Source organism: Acipenser ruthenus, chromosome 27, assembly GCF_902713425.1.
Source record: "Acipenser ruthenus chromosome 27, fAciRut3.2 maternal haplotype, whole genome shotgun sequence".
In the NCBI taxonomy this organism is placed as follows: Eukaryota; Metazoa; Chordata; class Actinopteri; order Acipenseriformes; family Acipenseridae; genus Acipenser; species Acipenser ruthenus.
This window is the reverse complement of record NC_081215.1, coordinates 20,577,627-20,591,310: the sequence shown is the minus strand read 5'-3', so window position 1 is coordinate 20,591,310 and position 13,684 is coordinate 20,577,627. Positions and strand designations below refer to the sequence as shown.

Below are 13,684 nucleotides of genomic sequence, written 5' to 3'. Positions count from 1 at the left end.
CATTGCGGGACAGTAAGACCACCAAAATTGTGAACATTTTGACGCAGGAAATATTCACTCGATGGGGAACACCGCAACACATTCTTTCAGACCGTGGACCTCAGTTCACGAGCCAGCTACTCGCAGAGGTGTGCAAGACCTGGGGAGTAGTACAAAAACTCACCACCAGCTACCACCCACAGACCAACCTGACAGAACGCGTGAACCGCACCTTAAAGACCATGGTTGCATCTTTTGTTGGGAAAAACCATCAGCTGTGGGATCAGTGGCTACCTGAGTTTCGTTTCGCCCTCAACACAGCCAAACATGAAACCACTGGCTTCTCTCCTGCAGTACTAGCGCTCGGAAGGACCATCAGAGGCCCATTGGACCGATTAATCGCTGTTGCTCCTGCTCCATCCACCGATCCCTACCAACTGCTAGATCGCCAGCAGCAGATTGCCGAAGAGGTGAGGGATCACGTTGCCAAAGCTCAGAAACGGCAAGCTCGGAATTACAATGCCCGGAGAGCACACTGTCAGTATGAAGAAGGTGAGTTAGTCTGGATAAGATCTCACCCCTTATCTGATGCCTCCGGAAAGTTTTCCGCAAAACTTGCCCCTAAATGGTTTGGGCCAGCTCTTGTAACCAAGAGACTTGGACCCAACAACTACAAAGTCAAGTGGGGGGAGCCAGATTATTTCAAAGAGGATACTGTCAATATTGTTAATTTAAAACGCTACTATGGCGTTCGTCCCTTGCACCTCCAGTGTGGGGGGGGGGAATATGTAGCAATTCCCATGCTACATAATGTGGGTGTAAGTCTCACCCACCTGTCCCTTTAATTAGGGTCAGTAGCCTGGCCAGGTCAAAACTTCATTTCCCTTAGTTCCTTGCAACCACCCTCTGTTCATCCTCTCTCCCCATTGGCTCATTCAGATTTCCACCCCTCCAATCTCAGAGCTCCTTAGTAGCCAGCACTTGTATTAAAGCTGGCTAATCAGGCCTGAGGGAGACTCCCTTTCTCAGAGGAATCCATTAAACTACAGCATTTTCTTTACTTAAATTTCAGTGAATCCATTACCAACCTTAGATAATTCCAGTGCATCCGTTCATTTTCTTTTGTCGCTGCGCTTTGTCTAAACTGCTCTTTTTGTTTTCACTGTTACTTGTTTAAGTTTAGCTGTTTTCTAGGTCTGTTTAGTGTTTGTTGTTTTATGTGTGACAGCCTCCATTTTTTCCTGATCCTCCTGATTTTTTCCAAACAACTGTTCACCATTCAACTCAACACTACTGGACAGTCTCAACAATTTCAACGTACTCAATGTTTTCAACCTTCTACAATCACCATCATTTTGGGACACTTTGCTGGACTGCCTTATTTGTGGGTGAGATCATTTCTTTTTCGTTTGGATTGTTTCTACTTTAATTTGATACTTTGTTTCCTGTATTTTTTTGTTATTTTGTTACTTTGTATGGATTTCAATTACCCTGCTATTACTGGACTTGTTGGGCCTACCTGTCATTCTCCCACCATCTTTTGTCTATCTGTGTGTGTTGTGTTTGTGAGTGTGGGTTTATTGGAGACCCTCCGGACACTACATTAATTTCTGTTTGGTGATGCTGTTTAGCCTTCTGTTTGTCCCTACATACTTATCTGTACCATCTTATTTCTTACCTGTTACCTGCAATTATTTGAATTACTTTCTTATCATTATTCATTTCATTCATTTGTTCATTTTTTCATTTGTTGACATTATTGTTCACAATAATAAACCGATTGTTCTTGAAATTGACACCTCTGACGTCCCTGCTTTTGCTGTCTGTCACTCTTGCTGACTTATTTAGCTATAGGAATAGGGCCAGTAGTCTCTCCTTAGGGAGGACAGTGCAACTGCTTCTCAGTTGTGCAGAGTGATCGTTACAGATTACAGTTCCGGACTATGTTTCAGCCTGATACTAACTATTTTCTTAAATATCAAAATTTCACCTTGCAAATACAGCACTCAGGGGTCTATTCACAAAGGGTTAACGCCTGTCGAAATGAGAACATATTTAACGGCACTTGCTATTCATAAGAGATAATTCAGATGCGCCGTTAAGCCCCAGCGATTTTCTTCTATGAAGGCATGTTTTTAATGAATTGAGAGAAAGGTTAACGATTACCTCATTAGCATAAAGTTGTCAGCGGTCCTGAGCGTCAACCTGCTATTCATAAGAGTGAACGACAGCAAAATGCTGTCGATTACTAGGAGTTATTGAACGCTTTCTACAGTCCAGTCTAAACTAACGACAGCCTCGGCAGACTATTATTTTAAAGACATATTTTATTACTACACTTGCTCTGTTATACAGTTTGACATATCCGTGATTAACACTCCCTATTTTTAAACAAAATTAGTTTTATTACAGCAGTTGGCAAGTACTTTTATGACTAGGGCCCTTAGAGTCTCTGAGTAGTGTAGTTGCAAAGGTGATTGCACTTTGAACAACAGATTTAAAAAAGAAATGTAGAAAAATAATCTTGGATTGAAAAGGATGCCCAAGGACTACTGTTGAGTTAAATACCGTTGAATGCTGTTTATTTTTGCAGGCATGTGATAATATGACTTTGGTCTTTGTAAAATCTCTTTGTGCTGTTTTTAATAAAGAGCTAAACATGTGCACGAGTTAGCCAACCAGTTTTAATTAAAGTAGTAATTTGTTTAACAAAGCTTTTACAGCTGTAATTTAATAAGTTAGTTCATTACAACTGCATATACATTATTATTTTAAGATAATTTAAGGTAGAAACTGATAAAGTGTCTTGTTTGCAGTTTACAAGCAAATTAAATCACCAACATGACTGTTTTTATTTTTCTGGCAACAGTAATAAAATATTTAATTTAGAAATAGAAGTCTGTTATTGTTTTATAATGTTTTTTTATTGTTAGATACACAACCAGTGCTACAAATGAAAGCTTTCATGTAGTCCTATATTTAATCTGACACCATTTTAAAAGTGTGGTATTAACAAATATATATATATATATATATATATATATATATATATATATATATATATATATATATATATATATATATATATATATATATATATATATATATATATATAATATTAAAAAAATTCTTTATTAACACTTTTTTTGTATTTTGAGAAACTCTGTCTGTACAACTAAAATTAACCACAGTAGATGAGTGCACAAGAGTGCTCTATGTCGTTATCCAGCCTATTGTGTTCCTCTTAACGTAGTGCTGTCTGCCGATTCTGTAACTGCTTCTGCACTTATGAGATAGCACCCACTTAAAAGCTTTATTGACTATTCTATATGTTTAGGATACTGCCTTTTAAACCATTACCATATTTTTACTTCCCATACTATACGTATTTCATTCTTTAAAAAATACACTTCATGCACAATTCCCAATCATAAAGATGGGGGAATTATACTTATGGTGTGTCTACTTACTTAGCAACTTCCTGTCCTCTTGTTAAAATCTATGGCAATAAAGTGACTGCTTCTTTCATTTCTTCACTTTTTACTGTGGATGAGTCCCCTGAGAAGCCGTTAGTCTAGATTGTATACTTAAGCATTTATCTTAAGTTCGCTTTGAAACTATTGTCTTGACTACATGGTGAAACAGGTCATGCTGTCCATGATGGACTTAATTCGAGTGCCTGAGCTCAATATTGAGTTATAAAAAATAGTTTGTGTTTTGTTTTTTTCATTCAACGTTCCTTTTACATCTGCTCTCATAGATGTTAATGGCATCCCAGAAGAGAATGAAAGACTTTGCCGTTTTTAAATCTGAGGCATCTGGCTTTCCTCCTTCACTTACAGACCATCTAAATGTATAATATTCTCTGGGGTTCAGATGTCTTATCTGTATGATTGATTGTGTTCCTAGCAAGTCCCTGTTACATACTGTTGTGTTCTGTATTTTTGTATTATCTGTTATATGCTTAGATATTATGCAAAGTGTAATGTTTACTTAAGTTTGAATCTATTTATGAGCATACCTGTTCATACATATGCTGACTATGAATGTATTATATTGGAAAAGCACATTTTGATGCTGTATGTCATGTTTTGTTCATTTTGCAAAAATAAAATGTATGAAGAATTCTAAAGGAAACCTGGGTTGCATGGATATTACTGCCATAGTAGATATACTGAAGTAAGTTTATTTTATTCTTCAGCCAGCAAACTGTTCTTCTCTTTCAGACATTGTACACCGGGACCTAAAACTAGAGAACATCTTAGTTAAAAGTGATCATAGTAATCAAGGAAACGAGATGATCCTTAATATCAAGGTGAGAAAAAAAAAAAAACACAAATATATTCAAGCATCATCGATCAGCACGTATTAGAAAATATCTTAGTCTATGTACAAATATATAGAACATATGGCACAATTGTAAAGTTAAAAAAACAACAACGATTAATATTCCTTGCATGAGGTTATAAAAAAACATTCTTTCAAGTAATTTTGTGTGTAGAACAATTATTTAAAATCCCAAATTAAATTGACACCTGTCTGGTTTTGTTGATTTTACATTTTCTTTTTCCAGGTGACAGATTTTGGTTTAGCAGTGCAGAAAGGTGGCGTTGGCAGTGAAAATATGCTTCAGGCAACTTGTGGAACACCCATTTACATGGGTAAGGAAAGCCTTATGGGCCAAGTGCAATTTGCACCATTTTTTGTGAATGTGAAAATAACTATACTGAAGATTTATTTAAGGACTCAGAAGTGTGTCTACTTTGTTTGACTATGCTTGGTTGTGGAATCAAGTTGAGATATAATTTTCTGCCAAATGTTGCTTTCCTGAAGCCTTTAAAGTCTATTTTCTGTCTTGGAATGAACACTTGTCTACCTTCTATAAATATTTTAAATGAATTGTAATCTCTTGTTTCTCTGGCAGCTCCAGAAGTCATCAACGCTCATGACTACAGTCAGCAGTGTGACATTTGGAGTATAGGGGTTATCATGTACATGTTGTAAGTACACTGATTTCTGACTTGGCAACATTGCCATTGTATGCCTTTGAAGCATTTAAAAAAAAAAAAATACAAAATCATTTAATCTAAAATCATTCATTCTATCATTCCAAAACTTAATTTATATAAGGTATTTAATCCACAGTAAAAGTAAGCATTATTTATGTATTTTATTTTTTTAATTCGAAAGTTGTCTCGGTAATAGTAAGTAATGAGCTTGCTTTACATTGTTATTCATCATTACTCTGCAGCAGCTGTTACTGTACAGTAGCTATAGCTGAGTCCCTTCTTGTGGGCAGGTTGGCAAGCATACTTTGATCTAGCAGTAAAACTACAAACAAACAACACAGGTTAAAGTTTCCCAGGTGGGACTACTGCCAACTCAGAGAGTAGGGTAAAGCCTCAGTTGTCTTGTGTAATTTAGATCTGCAGTATTACAGTGATATTGTTAAGCAGTGCATGGTTGAATTTTCCTGTTTGATTCAATCAAAGCTTGCTGTACATGTAAAGTAAGAAAAATAAACACATTAAAAGGTTTCTAATTTTATGCTCTCAGATTATGTGGCGAGCCCCCCTTTATGGCAAGTTCTGAAGAAAGACTTTTTGAGCTGATCAGAAAGGGAGAGCTGCACTTCACTGATCTAGTCTGGCACACCATTAGTAATGCTGGTATGTTTTAGAAAGAAATACAAACTTATGTTCAAATTGTAAAGGTATGCAACCTAACCTTTTTGGTTTTATGTTTTTTACAGCAAAAAATGTGTTAAATTGTCTTTTGAAGGTGGATCCAGCACACCGCATTACAGCCAATGAGTTACTTGATAATCCTTGGATCACTGTAAGTTACCCTTTTTATGTGCAAACTTGTTGAAAGCTAGGTAAGAATGCTAAATAAGTGGTAACATTTTGATTCGTTTTTTCTTGCCACTCCCTTGCTAATAACCTGTTGCCCTTTTTCCTTCAATCCTCTTTTTTTAGAAGGTTAGAAAGAACACTTTCCTTTTATTAGAAGGCAGCCATCATAAAAATGACAATATATTGAGTCTCTCTGTGCTTCAAGTTGACTTACACAAGCCATTTGCTCTGGGTTCAGTTTTATTTTAATAAAGAGTTCAGAAATCAATATTGAGCTCATCAAAGTAAGCTGATATTATCCCATATGGTCACAACATTCTTTACCACAAGTTGTTGAGAGGGATATATGGAAGATTATGACCATGTATGTGATACTTCCCATTTTACATCCTGATCACTCTGAATTTGTATTTATTGCCGCGACGGGGGCTGTATGTTGCTATTATTCTTGTTTGTAGTTTACAGCCCTCGTATTTATTAAAGAAAATAAACACATACTTATTTTATTAATGTAATGTTTTATTTTAGGGTGACACATCCACACCAGCAAGGCCTTCAAATGTGTTGGAGATGATGAAGCAGTTTAGAGATGATCCAGATGACACAGAGTGTGGAGAGCTGGAAACTGATCTGAATGGCTTATCACTGAAGTCGCCCGAGGACAAACCCGTTGGGTCTCCGGAGGTGGCAGAGGAGAGGACAAGCTCAGCGAGCAGCAATGGCACCTTAGAGCTTGGTCTCGAAGCAGAGACAGACAGCGGTATCAGCAAACCTTCCACTCCAACTAAACAGGTCAACTATAACAACCGAGGAACTGAGAGTAGAACATCAGAATAACCAATGCACAAAAGCTAGTTTGTGCATTTTCCATCGTGGACTGCAGAGGTTCATTTCTGAAAAGGGATTACTCACATACACCGAATAGTCTGTTTGGCAAATAGATAAGGGTTATATTTCCAGTTCTGGCATTTGCATGTAAACATACAAATATTGTAATATTGAGTGTCAACTCATGATAAACAAATGTCTGAAAATATGTAGCTACAGTCAAACCTGGTTAATAAAGGGACTGGGCAGAAATGGTGGCAATAAGTGAAGTTGACATTATCAGGAGTTCACTAATAATCTTTAAAAATAAGCATTCATGGCCTACAATAAAAAAATTACCAGCCCAAATATAACTACTATACTTAATTTTACTGTGGTTAAACTCAACAGACTATGTGTTATTTTGTCATTAATATAAAATGACATTTATTTCAGTGTATTAGCTTTCCAAAACAACTTTTAAGCAACATCATCTTTATATAAACTATCCTAACTTTACAAAAAAAACAAAACAAGAAAAAACAAAGGTCGTAACAGCAAGTGTAAACGGTCCGGTCTTTTTTTTTTTTTTTTCTGAAAGGGTGAGTTTATATTTGTGAAGTAAAAATGTTATGAAAAGGGAATTTTTTTAAATGTTCATACTCTCCGACCATTTCCAAAAGCAAATGCAATTTGTCAGTTTTTATTTTGTGTCCTTTCTTTTGGTAACGCAGTTACTTCAGCCCTTGGGGTTATGTCTAAAACTTTTTGTTTCCAAGACTTTTCTATTTGAATTTGAATTCTTACAAAACCTAATACTGAAGCTGGAACAGACACTGCACAGCCAGGAGCAGTTGTTGCGTCAAGAAAGGTGATCGTTTAGCGTACAGTATACAAAAAGTGTCCATGTACATGCAGAGCAGGCTAATAAAGTGATATTAACGGGAGCTTGCTTTCATTGATTCTCATTATATTGTGGCTGGAACATTTCAATGCAGTGATAATATGCAGAGTGTGACATTAAGTGGGTTTCACTGTATTTCCAGAACTACTTTTGCTGGAACATCTAAAATAGAAAATGCTAGTTAATGGGCCTAGCATCATAAATTCCACAGCTATGTTCCTGTCTCTTGCTTTTCTGACACCTGCACTAATGCTTCAGCAGTGATGTTTCTAGTAAAGGCATTCCTATTAACTACATGTGCTGTTTTGAAAAACATATTTTTTCTTGCTATTTAGATAAACAAAAAGAAGACTCTTACAAGTTCCTTATCAAATGGTTCAGTAAAAAAGAATGGCTCGACTCTAAAGCCCTGTTGCACTGTAAGTATCCATAATGCATTATTTTAACAAGCAAACAAACTCAAAGTTTGGTTAGTAGTTCATTCTCACATTCTCTAAAGCTCCATATCTTAACTTTTTATACTTTTATTGACAAAACGTCTTGAGATTCTTGAGAACAAAACTGGGAAATACGATCAAAACAACTTTGGGACATGAATTTGTGACTGCAGTTACTGCCACAGGAAACTGGAGTTCAGTATATGTGACAAAGCTTTCTACTGATGAATAATTAACTTGAGAGTGAATGTCCCACAAGGGCACAATTACTGGTAAACTTATTTGATTCAGTGACTCCCAAGAGGTTTCATTTTTCTCTTGCTGTTGTTCATGATGTTTGCTTCTGCCCAGTTGGATGATTGTGTGTATTTAGCAGAGTGTCTGAGAACCCTGTATCTGTACAATTGAATTCAAACACCGTACTTTATTTAACCAGGTACAACCAATCGAGAACAGGTTCTTAATGGGAGACATGGGAGGGACCTTACTCAGGGTAGGGCAAATTCAGCCAGGATGATAGTAATACAGCATAACTTTTGTCTCATGAGATGCACAGGGTATTTTCGTTTGTGAGGAGGATGAGTCAATTACAATAATGAGTAGGTCTTACAAGGGCTATTTACATATTTCCAATAGACTTCAAGTGGTCAAATACACTGATTAAAAATACTTATACAAAATATGTATGCCTTACAGAATGCTGAACTGAAATAATTAATGTACTTAAGTAATGTATATCTATATCTCCTCACAAAAAAACAAGTCACAAATGTAACTGCAAGAAAACACCCCTCTTAAACTATACAGTGACTGTTAGTTGGATAGTAATTTTACTGTTCTACCACTAGGTGGAACCAACATGACCCATAAATGTACTATCCCAAAACAGCTTGAAAATGAGTCAAGTACATTTTAGTGTGTGTGTGTATATATATATATATATATATATATATATATATATATATATATATATATATATATATATATATATATATATATATATATATATATATAAATAAATGAGCTATGAAGTCTTTGTTAACATTTGTTATGTAAATGTAAGTTAAATTATTGCTTATTTATCCTTTTTCTAGCCTCCTTTAGGTGGCAAGTCTTCCCCAATATCAAGCATAAAGCGAACAGGACAGCAGGATAAATCTGAATCCTGTTCCCAAAACCTTGGACCTTCAGTAAGGCAATCTTCCTTTTCTGTAAAAGGAGAAGTCCGCAAGTCTCCTATCCTTCCTAGTGGCAGCTCTGGACAGAAAAGCGTAAAGTCAGCGGCCAATTCTAAGACCAAAAAAAGTACATAGGGAATACAGTGGAAAAACTACTGACAGACAAACTTAAGTGCCAAAGGAGAGGGCCGTACAAAACAAAGCAACAATGGGGTTCAGGGGAACAACACGGTTTGTCATTATGCACTTTACAGTTGAGAATTAGATTGCTTGGACTAGCTTTATAATTGATTCTGCAACGCTTAGACAAATGTATAGGACAATATTAGAGAAACCCTTGCTGTAAATGTATATACCGTGTGCTTTTCCCTGGAGGATGTTTTTAAATCTTTGTGTAAAAAATGTTTTACATAATGTATTTCTTTTACAGACTAGAGGCATATTGGCAGGGCTCTGCTGCAAGTGTCCTCAAAGGTATTTGCTTAGTTTGCACATGGGACACACTTTTACCAACTTTTGTGTAACAGGGTCGCTACCAAAAGACACAGAAACTGCTATTCTGTATAGAAGTTTTGGATACAATCACAAAATTAGTTCACATTGCACTGAGAGACTAACTTGAAAACAGTTAGGGTGGTTTGAGCACCCCTTGCTATGATACATGGGTTCATGTCCACTATATTTTGTGTTGTTTTTAAGTGTCCTTAACATTTTAACAATTTAGCAAATTGGTATTTGTCTACATCACATTTTAATTGGTTTTCAATGAGATTGGTAATTCCTTAAAACATATCCTATTCATTCCAATGCAAAGTTCATCTCATTAAACCTATCCATCTATGAATTCAAAAACATCAAATTTAAATCTTAGACGTTTCTTGTAAGTTTACAATACATAAACCTATAAGCAGTATTTAATCCTTATTAAGGTAAACATAACTGCAAAAAGACTATAAGGATGTTGCTGTATTGTAATGAAGATAACCTCCTTTGTTTAAGTATTGTTACAAAGTATTTAGTATAGATACCGGAACATATGAGCACAGTTTAGAAATGATTGCTGACACAAGTACTTTTTAAAAATACATATTTTTAAAAATGTAATATATTGGCTGGAATTCAAAATGCCTTTACCTAGGGACAGTTCTGGTACAACATTCTTATCTAAAACAACAAACACATCCATGCACATCTCCCAAGTGTGGGATGGGGAAATTCAGAATGCAGAAGTAGATTTGATATTGCTTTATATTGCTTTATTAAAAACAATACAAAATACATATGAGAATCCATGATAAGCCTATTTGCAGGTGTTTTATTTTCAATATATCAGCCTGAAAATGCTGATCAGTACCAGATCATTTCCAAACATCACGAGAAAGAATTTAGTAATACAGTCATTGGTGTGATTTTCTTTATCTTTTTTTTTTGTCTTGCTTCTGAAATAATCATTTAAGAATTAATGCTGCATTTATTTCATACACAGTATGCCATCTTTCAATGTATTTTGGGGTGAAAAAACCTGGGAATAGTGTTTGTATCATAATTGTATTCTGTTCTGTACCTTAACATACCTTAAAATTAAACTTGGTTTCTTTTAAGGTTTAATATCAAGTCTTCTAACATTCTTAATTAAGGATGTATTTCACAAAGCCATTTTAGATTGAATGTTCCTGATTCTACATCTTCAAGTATCAATAAAACAAACCGACTTTAGAATAGATTTACAGAAACTATCTATGGCACTTTAAATACGCACACTACATTTTTACTGTGTGTTGGATAATGCACAGTATACAAGCGAAAAGGCACGTTTTTAACTTAGACAAAAGACAAGTGCTGCTGTTGCCTTAATAACTTGGGTGCAATGGCCAAAAACATGCCAGCCAAATGTGTTTACTTTAGGGAGATGACACAATTGTGGCAACGTACTAAGTAGCTTAAATATTATATGTAAATAGTAGCGAGGCCATGCAAGACCTTAAAATTCAATGTCAAAGTCTTAAAATCCACCCTCTATGCAACTGGGAGAAAAGCAAACACAGATCAAATTGGCCGCTACACGCTGGTACTGGTAAAATGGAAGCAGAATATTGCAAGCCAACAAACAAGTCGCAATAGTCGTTTAAAGCAAATTGCACACTTCATTTTCCATCTGGGGGATTCAAACCATCATTTGAAAACTGTGTAATTTGGCCCATAATAACTTCAAAGGTAGGCAGTGTGTCACTTATAAAATGGCAGTTGTCCATGGTGTTTTCAGCAGCACAATACAACAGTCCTTCTGAAAGATGAAAGAGAAACTTCACTCACCATGTATGCATTCTCTTTTTCCTGTGTGGGATGAATATCTACAGTATGCTTTGAAAATATGAATCTTAATAATACACAAGTAATAACACATACCATAACATTTTCTAGTTTAATAGGAATTAATAAAGCAAACTATCATTTTACAAGATTACAATGTGATTCTATCTTCTATCAAGTTCTTGCCACGTGCTATTATTTGCTTTAGTCTTGGGTCTAGAATGGTACACAGTAAAATTTCTCTTAAACATATAATTTGGAAAGAAAATGGGAAGCAGTTGATTCACTGAAACACTAGATGGAGATAAAGTTGATGTATTATCATGCTAATGAAGTTAAATGAACACAAATAAGTTTGAAACAAACTACACATGCTTGTGATACTGAAATTTAACAACCCCTTTTCTTAAAATAATTTAATAGAAATATTCAGTTATTGCTGGGGTAATATACTAATTGTATTAGGAAAATGTTCAGTGTTTACCATCTTCCATTAAGCAATGAAGATAAAAATAAAAGATGTATTGCTCACTGGGTAAACTACCTTTATACAGTGCTTCCCCCTTTATAAGGCAGCCCTTTATACTGCAGAATGGGTTATAAGGCAGTACATTCATGGCTCTCATTTGGCCCATAATGCCATTCCACTAACACTAGTATTCTTGTTATAAGGTGGAACACAAATAGCACAGTCTCTTAACTATGGCTCCTGATTACAGCGTTATAAGGGGGAGCACTGTATATCATTGCTCAATTTTCAAAGGCTGACCAATAGCAATTTACTGTTTGTGCAGCATTTGGTGTCATCGCAGACTAAACTTGAGATCCTTTCCCTTGGAGCTGCTGGTACACTCATGGAATGGAACATGACTATTTTAAGCAAAGCAATGGTAGCGCATGGGAGAGTATTATTATTATTATTATTTATTTCTTAGCAGACGCCCTTATCCAGGACGACTTACAATTGTTACAAGATATCACATTCTTTTTACATACAATTACCCATTTATACAGTTGGGTTTTTACTGGAGCAATCTAAGTAAAAGTACCTTGCTCAAGGGTACAGCAGCAGTGTCCCCCACCTGGGATTGAACCCACAACCCTCCGGTCAAGAGTCCAGAGCCCTAACCACTACTCCACACTGCTGCCCCAGTATGGTTCAGCACAGGGAAAACAGCACATTTTACTGACCAAAATCCAAGAACGTATAAAAAAAACCCCTAATAAATATATCATTACTTACAGACTAAGCTTTTACAAATTACATAGTAATAATTTATATAAATTAGTTCTGTTATATCGACAGGAGATATAATATTAATGTTCAAAATAACACTGGATTTTATGCTTCATTAAATAAAAATATTGTATCTTTGATACAGAATACAAATATTTTCATATTTGGGCTGTGGCCTTGCACTTTGGGGAAGAAAAGATCAACCTTTCGATAGTGGAACGCACCAAACTTCTTGGAGGATATTGCCAAACACAACATGGTCACTGCACAAGGGGACTTGGTTGGTTGGGAAGCAGGAATCAAGGGAAAGTAAATTAAAAAGGTGCTGAGTTGGAACCTGGGGTAGCCCCCTTCCTTCACAAGCTGTGGCCCTGCCTGGCAGATGGAGGTAAGAGGTCCGTGAAACAGCAGGACCAGAAGAAGCATTAACATGCAACCTGCGAGTCACGATGGAGATGGAGATGATGATAGAGGATGTGATGCTGTGAGGCTTAGGGAAATTAGCTAAAGCACGACTCCAGGATACTAAAGATAAATTGGTAGGTGAAGATAAAAATGATAATTAAAGGCAGAGTCTTGGCACTGAGTGTACAATATGTACACAGAGGGGCAATTTTAACAGGCCCACATGCAGTGCCCTATGTGTAGTAGAATGGTGCTGACTTAATTAATGATTGCATATAGAGATAGTTATAGTTATTAGTCTTAATCTGGTGATCAGCACCTGATACTTCCACTGCAGTCATTTTTACTGTGTTCCACAATGGTTCGTTAGAAGAAAAACAAGGTTGCTTTAGTTATGCAGGCTTATTCTCAAAAAAAAAAAAAAAGAAATTAAAATAAATCCTGCTTCAAGTAAAAATTTGAAACAGATGGCATTTTCAAAGCAAGCCTCATCAATCTTTGTTGACACCATTCCCTTTTTTAAACTACTCTTACTTAGGATATTTGCAATTATAATACATCAGCTCATTTAA

At 35.8% G+C, this 13,684-nt stretch overlaps 1 protein-coding gene across 5 annotated transcripts in view; it reads left to right on the top strand.

Annotated features, from left to right (window-relative positions):
• LOC117432187 (serine/threonine-protein kinase 33-like) overlaps positions 1–10,768 on the top strand; it is a 31,839-nt gene extending 21,071 nt beyond the window's left edge. For 4 of the 5 annotated variants that reach the window (XM_034053730.3, XM_034053723.3, XM_034053726.3 and 1 more), the window contains 8 exons: positions 4,206–4,294; positions 4,553–4,640; positions 4,904–4,979; positions 5,536–5,648; positions 5,732–5,817; positions 6,363–6,626; positions 7,881–7,964; positions 9,077–10,768. In XM_034053730.3, coding sequence (XP_033909621.2) covers positions 4,206–4,294; positions 4,553–4,640; positions 4,904–4,979; positions 5,536–5,648; positions 5,732–5,817; positions 6,363–6,626; positions 7,881–7,964; positions 9,077–9,295 — 1,019 coding nt within the window. In that variant the 3' untranslated portion in view covers positions 9,296–10,768. The remainder of the gene's footprint in view (positions 1–4,205; positions 4,295–4,552; positions 4,641–4,903; positions 4,980–5,535; positions 5,649–5,731; positions 5,818–6,362; positions 6,627–7,880; positions 7,965–9,076) is intronic. The other variant, XM_059002316.1, reaches the window with a different exon arrangement.
• Positions 10,769–13,684: the final 2,916 nt, after the last annotated feature.